The sequence below is a fragment of the Chiloscyllium plagiosum genome, chromosome 6, assembly GCF_004010195.1.
Source record: "Chiloscyllium plagiosum isolate BGI_BamShark_2017 chromosome 6, ASM401019v2, whole genome shotgun sequence".
NCBI classification, from domain to species: domain Eukaryota; kingdom Metazoa; phylum Chordata; class Chondrichthyes; order Orectolobiformes; family Hemiscylliidae; genus Chiloscyllium; species Chiloscyllium plagiosum.
This window is the reverse complement of record NC_057715.1, coordinates 74,199,742-74,217,073: the sequence shown is the minus strand read 5'-3', so window position 1 is coordinate 74,217,073 and position 17,332 is coordinate 74,199,742. Positions and strand designations below refer to the sequence as shown.

The 17,332-nt window shown below is 37.4% G+C and overlaps 2 protein-coding genes across 2 annotated transcripts in view; one reads left to right on the top strand and one right to left on the bottom strand.

Moving 5' to 3' along the window:
- npat (nuclear protein, ataxia-telangiectasia locus) overlaps positions 1–7,030 on the top strand; it is a 42,932-nt gene extending 35,902 nt beyond the window's left edge. Inside the window, exons 17-18 of the mRNA XM_043691844.1 lie at positions 304–1,429; positions 6,645–7,030. Of these exons, the coding sequence (XP_043547779.1) occupies positions 304–1,429; positions 6,645–6,731 (1,213 nt within the window). The 3' untranslated portion in view covers positions 6,732–7,030. The remainder of the gene's footprint in view (positions 1–303; positions 1,430–6,644) is intronic.
- A 165-nt stretch (positions 7,031–7,195) lies between these two features.
- The window catches only part of acat1 (acetyl-CoA acetyltransferase 1), a 32,146-nt gene continuing 22,009 nt past the window's right edge, over positions 7,196–17,332 (bottom strand). Inside the window, exons 8-12 of the mRNA XM_043691845.1 lie at positions 14,544–14,639; positions 13,503–13,616; positions 11,832–11,896; positions 8,351–8,508; positions 7,196–7,740 (exon numbers count right to left, since the gene is read on the bottom strand). Of these exons, the coding sequence (XP_043547780.1) occupies positions 7,620–7,740; positions 8,351–8,508; positions 11,832–11,896; positions 13,503–13,616; positions 14,544–14,639 (554 nt within the window). The 3' untranslated portion in view covers positions 7,196–7,619. The remainder of the gene's footprint in view (positions 7,741–8,350; positions 8,509–11,831; positions 11,897–13,502; positions 13,617–14,543; positions 14,640–17,332) is intronic.

Genomic DNA, 17,332 nt, shown 5'->3' with positions numbered 1-17,332 from the left:
AACTCCTACTGTATAAGTGCTGCACTTACTGTAAATGTTAACCAACCCCATGTGGCAGCATGCCTTTTTCTTCTAGTTTCTGTTCACACTTTATCCTCTGAGCTGCTCAATCACTTAACTGACGTGAAGGAAATTTACTCTCCTTTTAATTTTAGAAAAGCTATTCTCTCGTAATCTGGGAAGGTGCCTGGTGGAAATAGTGTTTCTTTGTGTGAAGTAGAGTAAATTATTTCTACCTTCTGTGATTTTTTTTTTTCTTTGATAAAAGCTGCAACTAAGTGCAAAATCTGAATTATTTTCTAGAGCTGAAAATTCAGAACAAACTGTTCCTGGCGACCAAATGGGAAAATCGAGAGAGCCCACAGTGGAGATACCTAATGCATCAAGCTCAAAATTGAGATCACAGCGCCACAGACGAGTGTTGTGCTTTGATAATGCAACAGCCACACAATCAGACCATTCCCGTGTGGAGTATAACACTAGTCAGGCAAAAAAGGAATATCGTACTGATAATATAAATCAATCTGATGCAACTTTTACTTCCCAGAACAAGGAGCGATCTGAAAGGACAGATCTAAGGGTTAGTAAAGGGAGGGAAGTACAGGGGAAATCAGAGAAGACTAAAAGTTCATCTTCTGGCCAACCTTATGAGTCATTCCACAAAACAACAGCAAATAAAGAAAATGAGGCAAGTAGGGATCAGGTTCGACAGAGAAGTAGAGAAACTTCAGATCTTCCAAGTGTACAGATGCAAAAAAGAGTCTCTCAAAGTGAAAGACCCAATTCTCAAACTACAGTTGCAGACAAAGATGGCAGTAATAGAATTCCTGAATCCCAGCAAGAGTGCAAAAAAGTCACCATTGCTCTTACAGTCTCTCAAGAAACTGCTTCTAAAAGGAATTTAGATAAAAGCGATAGTTTTAGTCTGACCAGCACGCTGACTAAACAAGCAGCTGAGATGCTCCAAGACATGCAGAGGCAAAGCCCTGCCCCAAAACAAACTAGTAATGCTGACTTAACCATGCCTAGGACACCAGGCTGTAATGCAAATGAAGGACCAGATGATTGCTTAGACTTTCAAAGGACTCCTCGCAACAAAGGTCTTGGAGATGAGAAGGCATCACCAAGAGTGATGGTACCCCCTACAACACCAGATATACCAGCATGCAGCCCAGCAAGTGAAACAGGAAGTGAAAACAGTGTTAGTATGGCTGCACATACTCTAATGATTCTGTCCAGGGCTGCAATTGCAAAGACTTCTGGTGCCACCCCTCTGAAAGATAACACGCGCCAAGTCACATCTCCACTTGGCCAAAAGAAGCGAAAGCTGGAAGAACGGGAGGAGGAATGTAGACATCATTCTTTGTCCAGCAAGACAGATCTTCAAAATTCCAGCTCACCTGGAAAGAAAAAACGATCAAAATCACATGTAAGTAGTTTATTCTTAAATTTTTGACATGGAGACCTGATGGTAGGTGTTTGGCAATCTGCAACCAGTCTGGTCAATAACAAGAACTATTTCCACTGGCAAATGCTATTAAAAATAGTAGAACAGGTTTCATTTGGTGAGCTACAATAAAAGACACTGAGATCCATTACCTACACCATGGACTGGTTGCTTGTATTTATGATTTTGAATAAGATGACTTTTGGATGCGAAAAACTACAGAACAGCCCAGGTAAAACTGGCATGTGGACTGGATATGAAGTGCAATGCAGATAAACTGATTTGATTTGATTTATTACTGTCACACGCATCTAGGTAGAGAAGTTTTGTTGTATGCAGTAGGGCAGATCATACCATACAAAGTGCATTAGGATAATAGAACAGAGCAAAGAAAACAACATTATGGCTGCAGAGAAGGTGCATAAAGAGCGAGTTCAACATTAATCTTAAAATGTGAGGGGTCAATTTGAGGAGTCTATTAAACAGTAGGGAAGAAGCTATTCTTAAATCTGTTGGTATGTGTTTAAGCTTTTATATCTTCTGCCCAACGTAAAAAATTGTAAGAGATTATAACTAAAGTGGGAGGGATCTTTGATTATGCTGGCTGCCTTTCCGAAGGTATAGATGGAGTCAGTGAATGGAAGGTTGACTTGTGTGATGGACTAGGCTGTGTTCACAACTCTGTAGTTTCTTACAGTCATGGGCAGAGCAGTTACCTTACCACATTGATGCATCCGGATAGAATGCTTTCTATGGTGCATCCATAAAAATGATAAGAGTGTTCATGGACGTGCTAAATTTCTTTAGCCTCCTGATGAATAGGGGTGTTATGCTTTCTTGATTGTTGCATCAAGGCGTGTGGACCAGGGCAGATTGTTGGTGATCATCACTCGTAGGAACTTGACGCACTGAACCATCTCCACCTCACACCATTGATGTAGATAGGGGCCCTTCACCTTGATTCCCGAAGTCAGTGACCAGCTGTTTCGTTTTGCTGACGTTGAACGAGAGATTGTTATCTTTACACCATCTCTTCCCTGTATTCTGTCTCCTCACTGAGATGCAGCTTACAATGGTGGTGTTGTAGATGGAGTTAGGACGAATTTTGGCCGGCCATGAGTGTATAGCCTTGTGGATTCTGGTATTAGCATGTAGATTGGATATGAAGTGTAAAATGTTTAAAACTTTTTTTACAATAATATGATGGGCATACTTGCTCAAAGGTATCAATCTAGCTGGAAGAATTTGTTCAGGTATACAAAATTGAGGGGCATGAATGGGGAGAAGGAATTCCCCCTAGAGGAATCCATAACCAGGAGGCACAGTTTTTAGGCGAGGAAGAGGAAGCTTTAAAAGCATTCAAGGACAAGTTCTCTTCTCCCCCCCCCCCCCCCCAAGGGAGGATGGATATCAGAAACTCACTGCCTAAAATGTTGCTAGAGGTAGGAGCCCTCAAAACATTAAGAACTCTTTAATATGAACACTTGAAATGCAGTAGCGTACCAGGCCCTGTGTTGGAAAATGGGATTAGAATAGGTATGTGGATTGATGAGCCAAAGGGTCTTTTTCGGCGCTGATGTAAAAACTCTGAAAAAGGCTGGGTGATGTGCTTGATCATTTTCTTTGCAGAGTTGCATTATAAACTAAAGTAATATCTGAATGTTGTGCTAAATTATTCCAGTTTATTATTATTTCCACGATACTTGATTAACTTGCAGACTTTGGAAAGTAGAATGGTTCCAAAAATACGATCCAAGGATGTAGGCCATTCAGCTGGCTCCTTTTACTGAATGAATCATGCTGATGTGATAATCCTCAGCTCCATTTGCCTGTCTTTTCCCTATATTTGGTTCCCTTACTGATCAGCCTTGAATCTACTTAATGATGCAGCCTTAACAGCCTACTGAGATAAAGAACTCCACAGACTCACTACCCTTTGAGAAATAAATTCCTCCTTCTCTGTCTTAAGGGGACAACCCTGTATTCTGAAGTTGTGCTCTGGTCCTAGACTCTACAAGGGAAAACCTTCTTTCTACATGTGCCCTGTCCAGTCCCTTAAGAATCTTGCCTGCATCAATAAGGTTGCCTCCTTCTTCTAAATGGCAATGACTATAGGCTCCAACCTACTCAACCTCTTCTCATAAGACAGTCCCTCCATACTTATTATCAACCTAGTGAAATATCTCTGGATTGCCTTGAGTAAGAGGCCCAAAACTCTTTGCACTATTCTAGCTGCAGTCTGACTCGTTTGTATTGTTTTAGATAAACCTCCCTACTTCAAAGGGAATGGAGAATAAAAGGCCAACATTCCATTTTCCTATTACAGGTACACAATCCTTTATCCGAAGGACCAGCTGGTTTTCGGATTTTGGAATAAGTGACAGTTTGACGGTGAAATTTTTAAAAAATCTTACCAAACAGCAGACTCATTAAGTACTACATGCCCTGAGACAGAATTGAGGTCTGCCAGTGCTGGACCATGCCCACCCACATTGCATCTGAGCGATATGCATCAAGTGGGTGTAGAGTTGGGTTAACTGCTGACCTTGTTAATGAGAAAAAAACTTCATGAAAACTCTTTGGATTTTGGACAAAGGGTTATCAACTGTACCTTAGATGCTAGCTTTATGTAATCCATGGACAAGGATTCCAAAATCCCTCTGTTCTGTGCATTTTGCCAGGCTTTCACCATTTAAACACTCCCCATTTTTGCCAAAATGCAGAACATCACATCCCATACTATATTCCATTTCCCAAATTTTTGCTCACATGCTTAATCTGTCTGTATGCCGCTGTAGACACTTTGTCATCCTTAGCACTTGGCTTCCAACCTATTTTTTGTCATCTGCAATCTTATCTATATATAGTCCACTCACTTTTCTTATCCAAAGCATTAATGTATATTGTAAATATTTGTCACCCTAACACTGGTCTCTGGCACTCCATCCTGAAAATGCCCCATTTACCCCAAATTTGTCTTCTGTTAGTTTACCAATCCTCCATATATGCTAATATACCTTCAACACCATTAGGTCTTAGCTTATTATGTAGCCTTCTGAAAACCAAATATCTCACCTCCACTGCTTCCCCTTTGTTTACCCTGCTTGTTACTTAACTCTAATAAATTTCTCAGGTGTTGTGTCCTCGGTTAAGCAATGCTGACTGTATTTGACCATATGTATTTTGAAATGCTCTGATACCTGTAAATTTTTCCCAAAGCTAATTGGCATATAGTTACAGTTTTTGTTTCTTATAAAATGGATTAAATTATTTTTTGAGGGTTGTCTTTGGAATTCCCTTTCTCAGAAGGCAGTGGATGAATACCTTTAAATATTTTTAAGATGGAAGTAGATTCTTGATTACCATGAAAGATTTTTAGGAATATGCAGGAATGTAGAGTTGAGTTAAAAATCAGATCAGCCATAATTTTTTGAGTGGTCGAGTAGGTTCTGAAAACCAAGTGGCTTATTCTTGTTCCTCGTTGGTATGTTCCATTTCAAAACAATTATGACTACCTAAACTTGAAGATTGGAAATACAGGCCTAGACTATCCAGCAAGGCTTCATTGTAACTGCAATAATAATGGAACTCTGTAAATGTTTGCCCAGAAAATTTTAGGTTTTACACCTTGGACAAATTTCCAAAGTTTGTTTGCACAATCCCCTGTCTGAAGTGTCTCTATGTAGATCTATCCATTTGTGGAATATTTGGACAAGTCTTTCCCATGTTTAAACCGCTTCTGAATGTTCTGTAACTTGTTTCTCTGAGTCCTAAGATTAATATTTTCTATTCTTTACAGCATCAGAATCTACATTTAAAAAAACTTGCATAAGAGTTCAAGCTTTAATTTAAACTTCAAAAGAATATAGTGGTTTAAAAAAAGTATTTTCTTTGTGCTTTCCTTGTTGCATTACTAATTTGTCCTCCATGTTATACTAATAGAATTTTCAGAGCTAGTTCACTTCCCAGCCAGTGGATGCTTTGTTTCAAATGCCATTATGTTTCATGTCAGTATTGGGAATAATCCGTTTAGGTAGAGAATGTTTCGTAACTATTTTGTTTAGAGTCTGGGCTAACTTATCCGTATTCCTCCATTTACTGGTAGAAATGTGACAGTACAGCATTACAGTGAACCAGATCTTTTTGATTTGAGATTTGTTGGGCGGCACGGTAGCACAGTGGTTAGCACTGCTGCCTCACAGCACCAGCGACCCGGATTCAATTCCCACCTCAGACAATCATCTGTGTGGAGTTTGTACTCCCGGGTGGCACAGTGGTTAGCACTGCTGCCTCACAGCACCAGAAATCTGGGTTCAATTCCTGTCTGTCTGTGTGGAGTTTGCACATTTTCCCTGTGTCTGTGTGGGTTTCCTCCCACAGTCCAAAAATGTGCAGGTTAGGTGAACTGGCCATGCTAAATTGCCTGTAGTGTTAGGTGAAAGGGTAAATGTAGGGGAATGAGTCTGGGTGGGTTGCGCTTTGGCGGGTCGGTGTGGTACTTGTTGGGCCGAAGTGTGGAAACAGGCCCTAAGTAATCTAATCTCTTATATTAGAGCGGTTAAAAACTCCAGGACATTGTAGATTTGCTTAAGACTAGCCAGATGTTGAACCCAGGCCAAGGGAACACCCAGTATGAAACACACACCTCCCCCCACAAGTCTGTACTTTCCAGTAAAACTTCTGTCTTAGGAATGAGGATGTGGGTACAAACTAAAGTTCAGTGAAATGCATTATTATTATCTTGAAGTTAGGGATGATCCATCAAAGAAGAGTTAATTACCTTTTTTTAGGTATGTAGAGACTGGGAGAAATTGAGTGCTTGATGGAACTGCAAAAAAACCACAGTTACTAAGCTGACAAAATTAATGGGAAATATGTAGAAGCCAAAAATTAAGTGACAAATCAGATGCTGGAACAGTCTTTTGAAGTAAGTGATTGTGAGCCAGAGGATGGCTTTAGTTTTGCTGATTATTAAAGACATTTTTAAAAGTTTACAGCATGTTCACTTCAAGTATTTCACCTATCTTCTACTCAGTTAACAAGAACTTCACATAGAAATCGTCAATGAATTAAGTTATACAACTTGTAAGATATTGCTTTTAATTTCCTAAACTATAGGGCATATTGCAGATGTTCTTTTTAATTTCTTTACTTAAAGTACTATTCTAACTTCAAAATGAATTGTTTTATCTTGCAGAAACACAAACGAAAGAAACACCTTGACTCTTTTCCTGTTGAAATGGATGTAGATAAATTTTTAAGTTCACTGCAATATGATGAATGATTATGCAGAATTCACTGGCTTCAATTTTGTGAACCAAATTGTTCTTGCATTCTGCTGTCAGTTCACTTTATACAATAACTGATTCCTGGTATTAATAAACAGCACTTAGTGTTGAAATTTACTGAGCAAACTCATCTTTAAATGGCACAATTGAAAGCAAATCTTGTAGAAAGTGAGTGACTAGATTATGATTGAAAATGCTTTTGAAACTGTATATTGTTACAATTAATACTCAGTTAATTTGTAAATACTGTAAAATTTCAACCTGTGCTTTAATAAATGTGTTCAAGTGAATACCACTATTGAGCAGTCTCAATTTATTTCATGGAAGGATATAGCCTTTAAGTTTGTTAGAAAGCTTACACCATTGTAGAAAATTCCTTCCAGTTGTTTGTTCTTTAAGTGATGAGAAATCTTTTTTATCCCTCATACCATCACCTTCCTATATTAAGTAATTCAAAGGGTTTTTGCAAATTTTATTTTATTTGAAATAAACATGGATTCCACAATAAATGACCATTATTGATATGCCTGTTGTAACAATTACAGCACCTGCTTTTCTTAATGAGCACATATTTAACTAATACAAATCCATTGAAAAATTCATTTTTCATACAAAGCTGACAATTTAAAAAACATTAATCTTGTATGCTTTGGTTAGAAGGGCAATGACTTCATGTTTGGACAGTTAATCTTAAAATATTTGCATTTATCAGATTACAGTTGAAGTACAATAAAAGTTGTAAGGCATATTTCACTCATTACCAACTTGAAGTACTGCAGATGTCATGTTTCCAACTGATTGAATAATGATGTATGTAACAAAACTTCATTTAGTGAATGTTTAGCAGCTTAATCCTTGATTATCTTTCCAATTCAATGACTATTTTACAAGCGCTGAATTAGTATTGAAGAAGCACCACCACCTCCATTACAGATTCCAGCCACACCATATTCTCCAGGCTTTAGATTATAAGCCATATGTCCAACAATTCTTGTTCCAGACATTCTAAAATTAAAAAAAATTGTTCCAAATTTGTCCAAAAATGTTTATTATTCATGAAGTTCAAACAGAATGAAAAAATGGAATATTTGTCAAAGTACAAATTCAAAATACACCTCAAGCAAGCTTAGATAAGTTTTCCTCCTTGATGGTGATTAGCTTTCTACAACAAACATGCCTGGTCCAACATAAGTGAAGATTATGGAATCAAAGACATTTCCCAAACAGACAAACCAATTAATGTTCCCTTCCGAAATAACTGGGTACATTTACAGAGTTGTGTTTTGCAAGTGAGACTTTTTTTAAAAATCAAACTTTAATGCCCCTGCAGGAGGGAGTGGGAAATCAACTGGGGCTTCTGCTCAGCCTTGAGATGTAGTAATGCTCAAAATGCATTTTTATGTGCACTACCCCACAAACTCTTCAAAACAATGTGACTTAATGCAACTTGTTAGGTATAATAAGTTTCTGGAATGCTTCCTGGTCTGATTAAATTCATCATCTATATTTTTGGAACAAGTACTAGAGACAGCTCTGAAGAAGCAGATTTGGTAACTGAAAACCCAACAATTCTCCAGTTTTTAAAAAAACAAACAGGTTTGGGATTTCTACTTACCCAATAGGATGACCAAGAGATACTGCTCCACCATTGATGTTAACTTTTTGAGGGTCAACCTCCAACATTTTAATGTTAGCCAGAACAACAACACTAAATGCTTCATTAATCTCCCACATTGCAATATCTTCCTTTTTTATGCCAGTTGTTTTAAGGAGCTGGTTTAAGACAAATACAGAAAACATTTAAGTGTACATAAATTCCGTTTAAAATTTTCAACCATGTAAAGTTAGTTTCTGTTCACAGTGCTTATTAAATTGAAAAGGAAGATGAAGACTAGAAATTTCATGTTGAACCAAATAAATAACAATAGAGCACTTAAGGAATGCAGCAGTACTGGAGGTTTCTGAAGATTGAAAAAAAAGAGAGTTAGCATTTCAAGCCCAGTGATGATTCTTCGGCACTAGAACAGTGAAGCAATTCCGATGACATATCGGACTCAAAAAACGAAGTGTTAGTCTCCCACCAATGCTGCCATATTTGCTCAGCGTCTCCAGCCTTTGTTTCAATAGATTTAACTTCTTACAAATAGAGGACAGAACAAATGTTACTGACCGGAGTCACTTAAATATATATATTTTTTGAAAGAAAGGTAAAAAAAGTTTAAATCAATGCTAAGAAAGGAACAATTTTTATTTTTAAAGGTATTTATTATTCATTCTTTAGTCATACCCTAAGACGGTAAACCTTGAATTGATAGTCAAGTGGTTAATTTCCCTAATAACTTTAGATTTAATAGGAAAATATCAAATACATACATTGGTATCATAAATACAGGCTTTACTTGTGGTTTGAATGCCCATTTCTCCCTGCTCCTCATTGAAAATTGTCCAGAATATGCATGTATCATAAGTGAAGTTGCCATTATGTCAGGGATCCACAAAGCTGCAAGTGTAGGTAATTCAGCCCTTTGAACCTGTTGACATTTGATACAATCGTAGGTGATCTAATCTTAGCTTCAACTGCACTTTCCACCTGCTCTCCATAATCCTTCAATCCATTACTAAATAAAAATCTGTATATCACCTCAAATTTACTCAATGTCCCAGCATCCAATGCACTCTGGGATAGTGAATTTCAAAATCACAATCCTTTGAGAGAAGAAACTTCTCACTGTTTTAAATGTGCTACCCCTTATCCTAAAAACCGACTTCTCATTCTAGATTGCCACACAGGAGGAAACCTTTTTACATCTACATTGTCAATGCCCCCTTTTAGCATCTTGTGCAACTTTAAGCAACTTTTTCCAAATGGAATGATTTTTTTAAAAATTGTTCATTCATGGGATGTGGGCATTGTTGGCTGTCCAGCATTTATTGCCTGTCCCTAGTTGCCCTTGAGAAGGTGGGTGTGAGCTGCCTTCTTGAACCACAGTTTATCTGACCCACAATGCTATTAGGGAGGGAATTTCAGGATTTGGACCTAGTGACAGTGAAGGAACAGTGACTTTTTTTTGAACAATGCAAAATACTCAATTCAGTGGCTGAAGAGGAAAATATGTTATTGAGGGATGATTCTGAAACCAAAAATGACAAAACCAATCCAGAGTGGTGATGACATAGCCCAAGTAACCCAATACATTTGATTCAGTCTTTGCATTGATGGGTTTTAAATCACATTAATTGTAGTTAAAGGTCTTTTTCAGTAAAGATGCAAATTACTGGAGGGTTTTTTTGCGCATTTCAAAATGATATCTACCCACACCCAGATTTCACAGCTTACATTCAACATTCCTGAAGAAGGGCTTATGCCTGAACCGTCGATTCTCCTGCTCCTTGAATGCTGCCTGACCTGCTGCGCTTTTCCAGCAACACATTTTTCAGCTCTGATGCTTGTGATAACCTACTAGTCATTAGTAACCACTAAGAAAAACACCAACTGATTCACTCTCTGAATCCTATCAACCAATTCTCAATCCACGGCACTATATTACCCCTATCCCATATGTTTTAACTTTGCCCATCTACCTCTTATGAAGGATCTTATCAAAACTCTTCTGAAAATCCAAATATACCAATCCACCGGTTCTCCCTTAACTATTCTAAGAGTTAAATCCTCTAAAATCTATCGGAGATTTGCTAATCATGATCAGTCCTTCATAAATCCATGGTGGCTTCTTTCAATCAAGCTAATGCTTTGCAAGTGTTTTGTTTTCAAATCTTTTATAACAGATGCTAGCATTCTTCCACTACTGACGTCAGGCTAACCGGTCCATAATTTTGTTTTGACTCTCCATCCCTTTTTAAATAGTGTGGTTACATTTGCCACCATCTAATGCTCCAGAGTCCAGAGAACTTTTCGTGATGACTACCAATGCATCCAATATTTTCAAGGCAATTTCCTTTAGTACTTTGGGTTTACCAGGCCCAGGTGATTGTCGGCCTTTAACTCCATTAGTTTTCCTAGCACCATTTTCTTACTTATATTGATTTCTTTCAATCCTTCATTTGGCCCTAGGTTCCTTAACATTTCTGGGTGGTTATTTGTGCTCTCTTTTGCGAAGGCAGAACAAAGTATGTATTCAATTCTTCTGCCATTTCCTTGTTTCCCATTATAATTTTGTCAGCCTCTGACATACGACCTACATTTGTCATGACTAATCTTTTTCTCTTCACATATTTACCGAAGCCTTTATGGTCAGTTTCAATGTCCCTGCAATTTTATTCTCAACCTATTTTTCCCTGCTGTGACAACAGTGTCACTTTAAAAAGGTTATTTTGTCCTTGGGTTTTTTTTGGAAGAGAGGTTGTAAAGGCAGAAGGTACCAAAGCATCTAGTTTATCAACTGAAGGAGAGCAACCAGTTCTTCCAGTTCAGGTTTTTTCTAGTTTGTTTTAGCTATAGCAGTCACAAGATGCTAGAGTCCAGGAGAGTTGCAAGCTTCAGTAAAGAATTCCTCAGACTTCCTTCTGAAATCTCTTTCCTGATGTTGTTCCCTCCTGCCTGTAAGAATCTGTGTTTGAATTTCCCTTTTTGCCAAGGGATGTGTTTATGGAACGTCACTGCATTGGAACAGGTAAATAATAGTTACTGTACTGGGTTGGTTAAGTTTTCCAATAGTTATGTTATTCTAAATTCTGTTTCTTGTGTTTCAATTGTAGTGTTTAAATAAATTCTGTTTTGCTTAGAGCAGAGTGGTTTGACCAGCTGCATTACACCTGGAACACCCACTTCACATCTGCCTTTAAAGTAAGAAAAAAAGTTACGAGTCTGGACTAGCTTCTTAGAGTATTTTGATGGGTCTGGCCAAATCCATAACACTTCTTGATCAAAGTTTTTTTGTTGAATTTTATAACATTCAACAGTCCTTAGGCTTGTTGCTTTTTCTGGCAATTGTTTTGTCCCTTTGGATCCAACATTATCCCTAATTTTTTTTTAAACACCATAGTTATATACAATCCAACTTATGTTTTTGAAATGTTTCTGGATGCTTCAACAGTTAATTTATATGACATCTGCAATATTGATAGTACATACCTACCTTTGGTATAGCAAAAGCAGGAGCAATTGGAAAATCAATTGGATCCACTGCAGCATCTCCAAAACCTGCACAGAAAATAAACACGTTTTACAAAACAAAGCAAGTACATAATGACTAATTTCAGATCAGCTTAAAGAATATTGACAATTCAATGAAACAACTTCATTTTTAAATTTAATGAGAGAAGATTACTATGATTAACAAAATTATGTTAAAACTGTTTAAAGTTGATAACATTTCTTAGTTGTAAGTTCCTGGGCTAGAGTTGCAACTTTAGAAGTAACAGTCCAAGTACAAACTGCACTTAAAATCATACTAGTTTTCAGAAGCAATTTGCTCAAGCTTCCACTCCAATCTATTTGGATGCTGGTTCACAGGAGATCTTTGTTTGGAGTGTAATAAGACAATTTTAGAACAAGAAGAATAGCACCATTTCCCTTCTCCATTCCTACAAGTCTTCAAAAATAGAAATATCTAAGAATTTCACTTTACACAGCTTCTCTAGATACTGTCTTCCAGCAAGTGGAAATAAATGGTGCCATATTGGGTTTCCAACACATTTCCTTATATGGCAAGCTGCCATTCTTCACCATCTTCGCAAAAAGAAGCTCGTCACCTTGTCAAGCAGAATCACAACATGGTTAGAGCACAGGGTGCCACAATTTGGCCTGTCATATCTGTGCTATTCCCAAAAGAAGCAATTTACTAAGTGCCACAATCCAGCTTCCCCATTACAGACCTGCAAATTCTTTCATCACATAATAATTTCCCTTGATTGAACCTGGCTCCACCACAGTAAATGACGCAGTAACTTCCAGATTCTAACCTGTCACTACATGAAAATATTTTCCTCATGTCACCATTGCTTCTTTTGCCAATTAGCTAAACATATGCCTCTAATTCTTAGTCCTTCTTACAATGGAACAATTATTTCCTATCTACTCTGTCAAGAACCCTCAGAACATGAATACATTGGTATCACAACCTTTCTGCATGTTTTTCCTCACACCACATTCTTCCTAATGCGTGGCAGCCAGGACTTGGCACAATACTCCAGTTCAGGCTGAACCAATATTCTACACAAGTTTTAACCTTACTTCCTTGCTCTTGTATGCTATGACCATACTAATGCTTCATGAACCACTCTGTCAACCAGTACTCCACCTTCAATGATTTAAATAGAAATGGATCCAAGTTGCTGCGTCTCTGCACTCCCTTTATAATTGTACTCTTTATTTTGTATCATCTCTCCATGTTATTACTACCAAAATTAGTCACTTAACACTTCTGTCATTAGTTCTATACTACCACCACAAAATCATGTTTTTAAAATTTTTATTTTCAATTAATAAATTTCAGCAAATTCAATCTATTGTTTAAACAATATTTTCATACAATGAATAAACATTTTCACAAAGAAAAATACATACATAGATACCTCAAATTAAATATGGCCGCCCTGATCCCACTGCACCTTTCTGTGATGTTCATACAGAAACAATATCTATAGTTAAGTTTCACTTGATAATAGAACTACCCAAGTTGGGCAGCTATCACAGATTACATTAGGAAACAAAACATCATTTGGTTATGATTACTTGATTGAAGTTTAAGATTTTTATCCTACACCTCCACTTCATTGATGAAAACAAAACAGTACTTGTTACATACCTACAATCCTGGCCATTGGTGTAACATTTAATCTTTTAGCTGCCTCAGCAGTCATTAGTACCAAAGCAGCTGCTCCATCATTTAAGGTACTTGCATTAGCAGCTGTAATTGTACCTGAAAAATAAATTCAACCAATACAGAGTTTAAATGGCATAAAACTTTAAGGGAGCATGCATGTTTTATCCATGTTTACTAGTTTCTTTATATTTCCAATTCCCACTTACCAAGTCCATAAAATCAGAAATCAATAAAACATAATTTATAAACAAATTACCACTTTGTTCGATAAATGTTCCATAAATGCACAAAAATGCAAAAAAGACTTTCACAACCTCAATGTCCCAAAATGTTTTTCAGCCAAAAGTAACTTGTAATTTTGCAGTGCAAAAGTAATTTGGAAACTGAACAACCAATCTGTGCACACATAAACATCAATGTAAAAAATGGTGGTAAATTTGTTTTAAAGCAAAGATGCTGCTGCAGTGGAAAATAACTATCCAGAATTTGTGTGGGGTAACAATAGAGAGGTGTTATTCAAGAGCTCTCCCAAATTGTATAGTAGTTCACAGCTCAGACATTTGTATCAACATTTTTTGGATGCTTTGATGAAATCCAATAACAGTTCCTATTTTAATTTTGCTAAAATTTAAACTTTGAAATTCGAAGTGAAACTTTGCATTTGTATGGTGCTTTACCAGCAGGCTTTTAACAGGAAGGTACTTTAAAAATCTCAAAGCATATTGCAAACAAATTACTTTAGAACATAAAGATGTATGCAAGCAAACACCTGCCATTTTATAGACAATATTAAACAAACAGAAATCATCTAAGTACATTAATCATTTGAATGGTTTGCAAGAATGTAGGCCAATTCTTTTCTGAAAATGTTCAAAATTGAGGTTCATATTCTTATACAACATGATCAAAGTCTTATTAAAATTTCCACAATTGAAGTTACATTTTTAAATACTAGAAGCAATTGAAGAATAGTTTATTTTTATCCACACAAATATTATAAACAATTAAATCTTAAATGTTTACCATTTTCTTTCTGGAAGACTGGTTTGACTTTTGGAACTTTACTGAAGTCTACACGTTTGTATTCTTCATCTTCAGTGATCACTAGATCTGGTTTGCCTAACTCAGGGGACAGAAAAAAAAAATCACCAAATAGAATTTAATTATTTTGAGACAACACCTCTCTGATCATAACACCATATATTTTTAGTTGTGATAGTGACCACAACACTGCATGTTTTAAGTCTGTTACGAAAAAGAAAAATGGTAGTCTGCAATAGAGGATTAGGAGAAGGCAGACTTTATTAAAATAAGACAGGACCTGGACCAAGTTGTCGAGGAATAGCAACTTCTGGTGAAATCTACAGTAGGACAGTGGGGTCATTCAGAATACAGTTGACAAAAGTACAGGATCAACATATTGCCTTGAGAATGAAATCTAGGAGCAATAAGCCCAGAGAACCCTCAAGGTCTAGGAAGAGTCTAAGAAGGAAAAGAGAAGCTCTTAACAGGTACTAAGGGAGCAAATCACTGGAGGCCTTAGTGGAGTATAAGTGCAGAGGAGAACTTAAGAAAGCAAATAGGAGAGCAAAGGTGAATGTAAAAACACTGGTAAGATTAGAGAGAAACAAAATATTCTGTAAACATATCCAAAGGATAATTAGGGAATGAGTGAGGTCCTTTTTGGATCAAAGGAATAATCTATCCATGGAGCCAGAGGTCGTTTATAGAGAATCCTTTTTCTCCAAAGTACAGAGCTCAGGAAAAGAAACTAGGAGGTTTGTCACAGGGAGTGAGGAGGTTTTACAAGCTTAAGAGTAGACAAATCCTTTGCTCCAAGGAGTGAGGACTGCAGATGCTGGAGATCAGTCAAAAGGCTGAAAAAGTACAGCCAGTCAGACAGCATCCGAGGAACAGGAGAGTCGATGTTTCGAGCATAAGCTCTTCATTATTCCTGATGATGTCGACTCTCCTGGTCCTAGGATGCTGCCTGACCAGTTGTGCTTTTCTAGCACCACACTTTTTGACTCATATCCTCAGCTCCGGATCACATATTTCCAGACTGCTGTGGGAGATGATGAATGAAATTACAGGGATGATATCCAAAATTTTTAACTTCTCATTTGGCCACAGGGAAGGTTTCTGAGGACTGGAGGACTACTAATGTGATTCCACTTTTCAAGGGAGGTAGAGATAAACCGAGGTGGCAGGGAATTAAGAACTGATGAGTCTCACATCAGTGGTAAGAAAACTACTGGAGAAAATTCTGAAGGAAATAATTCACCTCCAATTGAAGAAGAAAGGTTTGATCACAATTAGTCAAAATGGCTTTGTCAGAGGGAAGTCATGCCTAACACGATTGAAAATTTTCAGGAGTTGTAACAAACATATAGTATTAAAGAATTTCCTGAGAGTATTTCATTTTCACTGTACACAGGTAAACTTGGTATGTCACAGCAATTCATTGAAGGGCAAATTGGTATTTTGTGTTATTGATATAAAAGATCATGTCCATGTTATACCACGGATACATGGATTTGAACGCACAAGGTGGCTAGCCAGTGAATCAGGATTTACAACAACTCATGAATTCATGTGAAGCGTGCCAAACATATCACCCCCAGCAGAGAAGGAAATCGATGTATCCACACAATGCTCCATCCACTCATTGAACAAAACTGCAACAGATGCAGGGAAGGTTACATCCTTGCTCAGATTACTTATTTAAATTTCCCATTGTTTGATGCTTTAGCAATGCAAGTGCAACAATCACTGAAATTATGACTATTTTCATTTTTTTTCACATGGAATAAATAGCGTTTGACAACAATCCATTTTTCACTGGCAAACCATTTCAAGACCCAAATCACATTTCACCCTGCAGTCCTTACTAAAAAAAGGTGTAAGAGAATGTACAGTTAGTACCATCAAATGCATAACCATCAAACGTTGATCAGCAGAACAAGATTTCCATATTGCACTGCTGAATTTCCATGCAACACCAATGGGCAGGACAACTTCTAAGCATAAGGCAATTGTGAATGTCTAACATTCATTTGTCTAACCACTGGAGACGTACAACATTCTTCTTCAAAGAGAAAGGAAATGAAAGAGATACATGCCCACTGTGCAGTGGAAAATTACTACAACTACACAACAGGCAAAGACTGGGAGTCAGAAATCCTGTTTACAAATACTTGGATACAATCAAAGGTTTCCAAAATATGCAATCAGACAAGTAGTGATTAAGACACAAGTACTGATCATATTGCTCTTTTGCAAAAGAATTGGAGCCAGATCAGGCCAATGTATAACATGCCAATTATGCACAAAGTGAGAAAGAAGACTGATGATGCGGCAATGATGCTGAATGACAGCAATCTGGAGGAAGAGCAACTGAAAGTAACACATACCTTTCCAGATTGGGAAAGGATTACCGGATGAGAACAAGCTGCAAAACCTCCAAACTGTCAGTGAAATGAGAATTGTTAACTGTGTTTTTATCAAACTATTATCAAATTGACACCTTATGCCTATGTATCATGTAAAACAAATGTGGTGTTGCATCTTGTAGGTAGTTTGCAGGTTACCTCTCAGAGACATAGAGTCAGAGAGTCATAGAGATGTACAGCGTGGAAACAGACCCTTCGGTCCAACCCGTCCATGCCGACCAGATATCCCAACCCAATCTAGTCCCACTTGCCAGCACCCGGCCCATATCCCTCCAAACTCTTCCTATTCATATACCCATCCAAATGCCTCTTAAATGTTGCAATTGTACCAGCCTCCACCACATCCTCTGGCAGCTCATT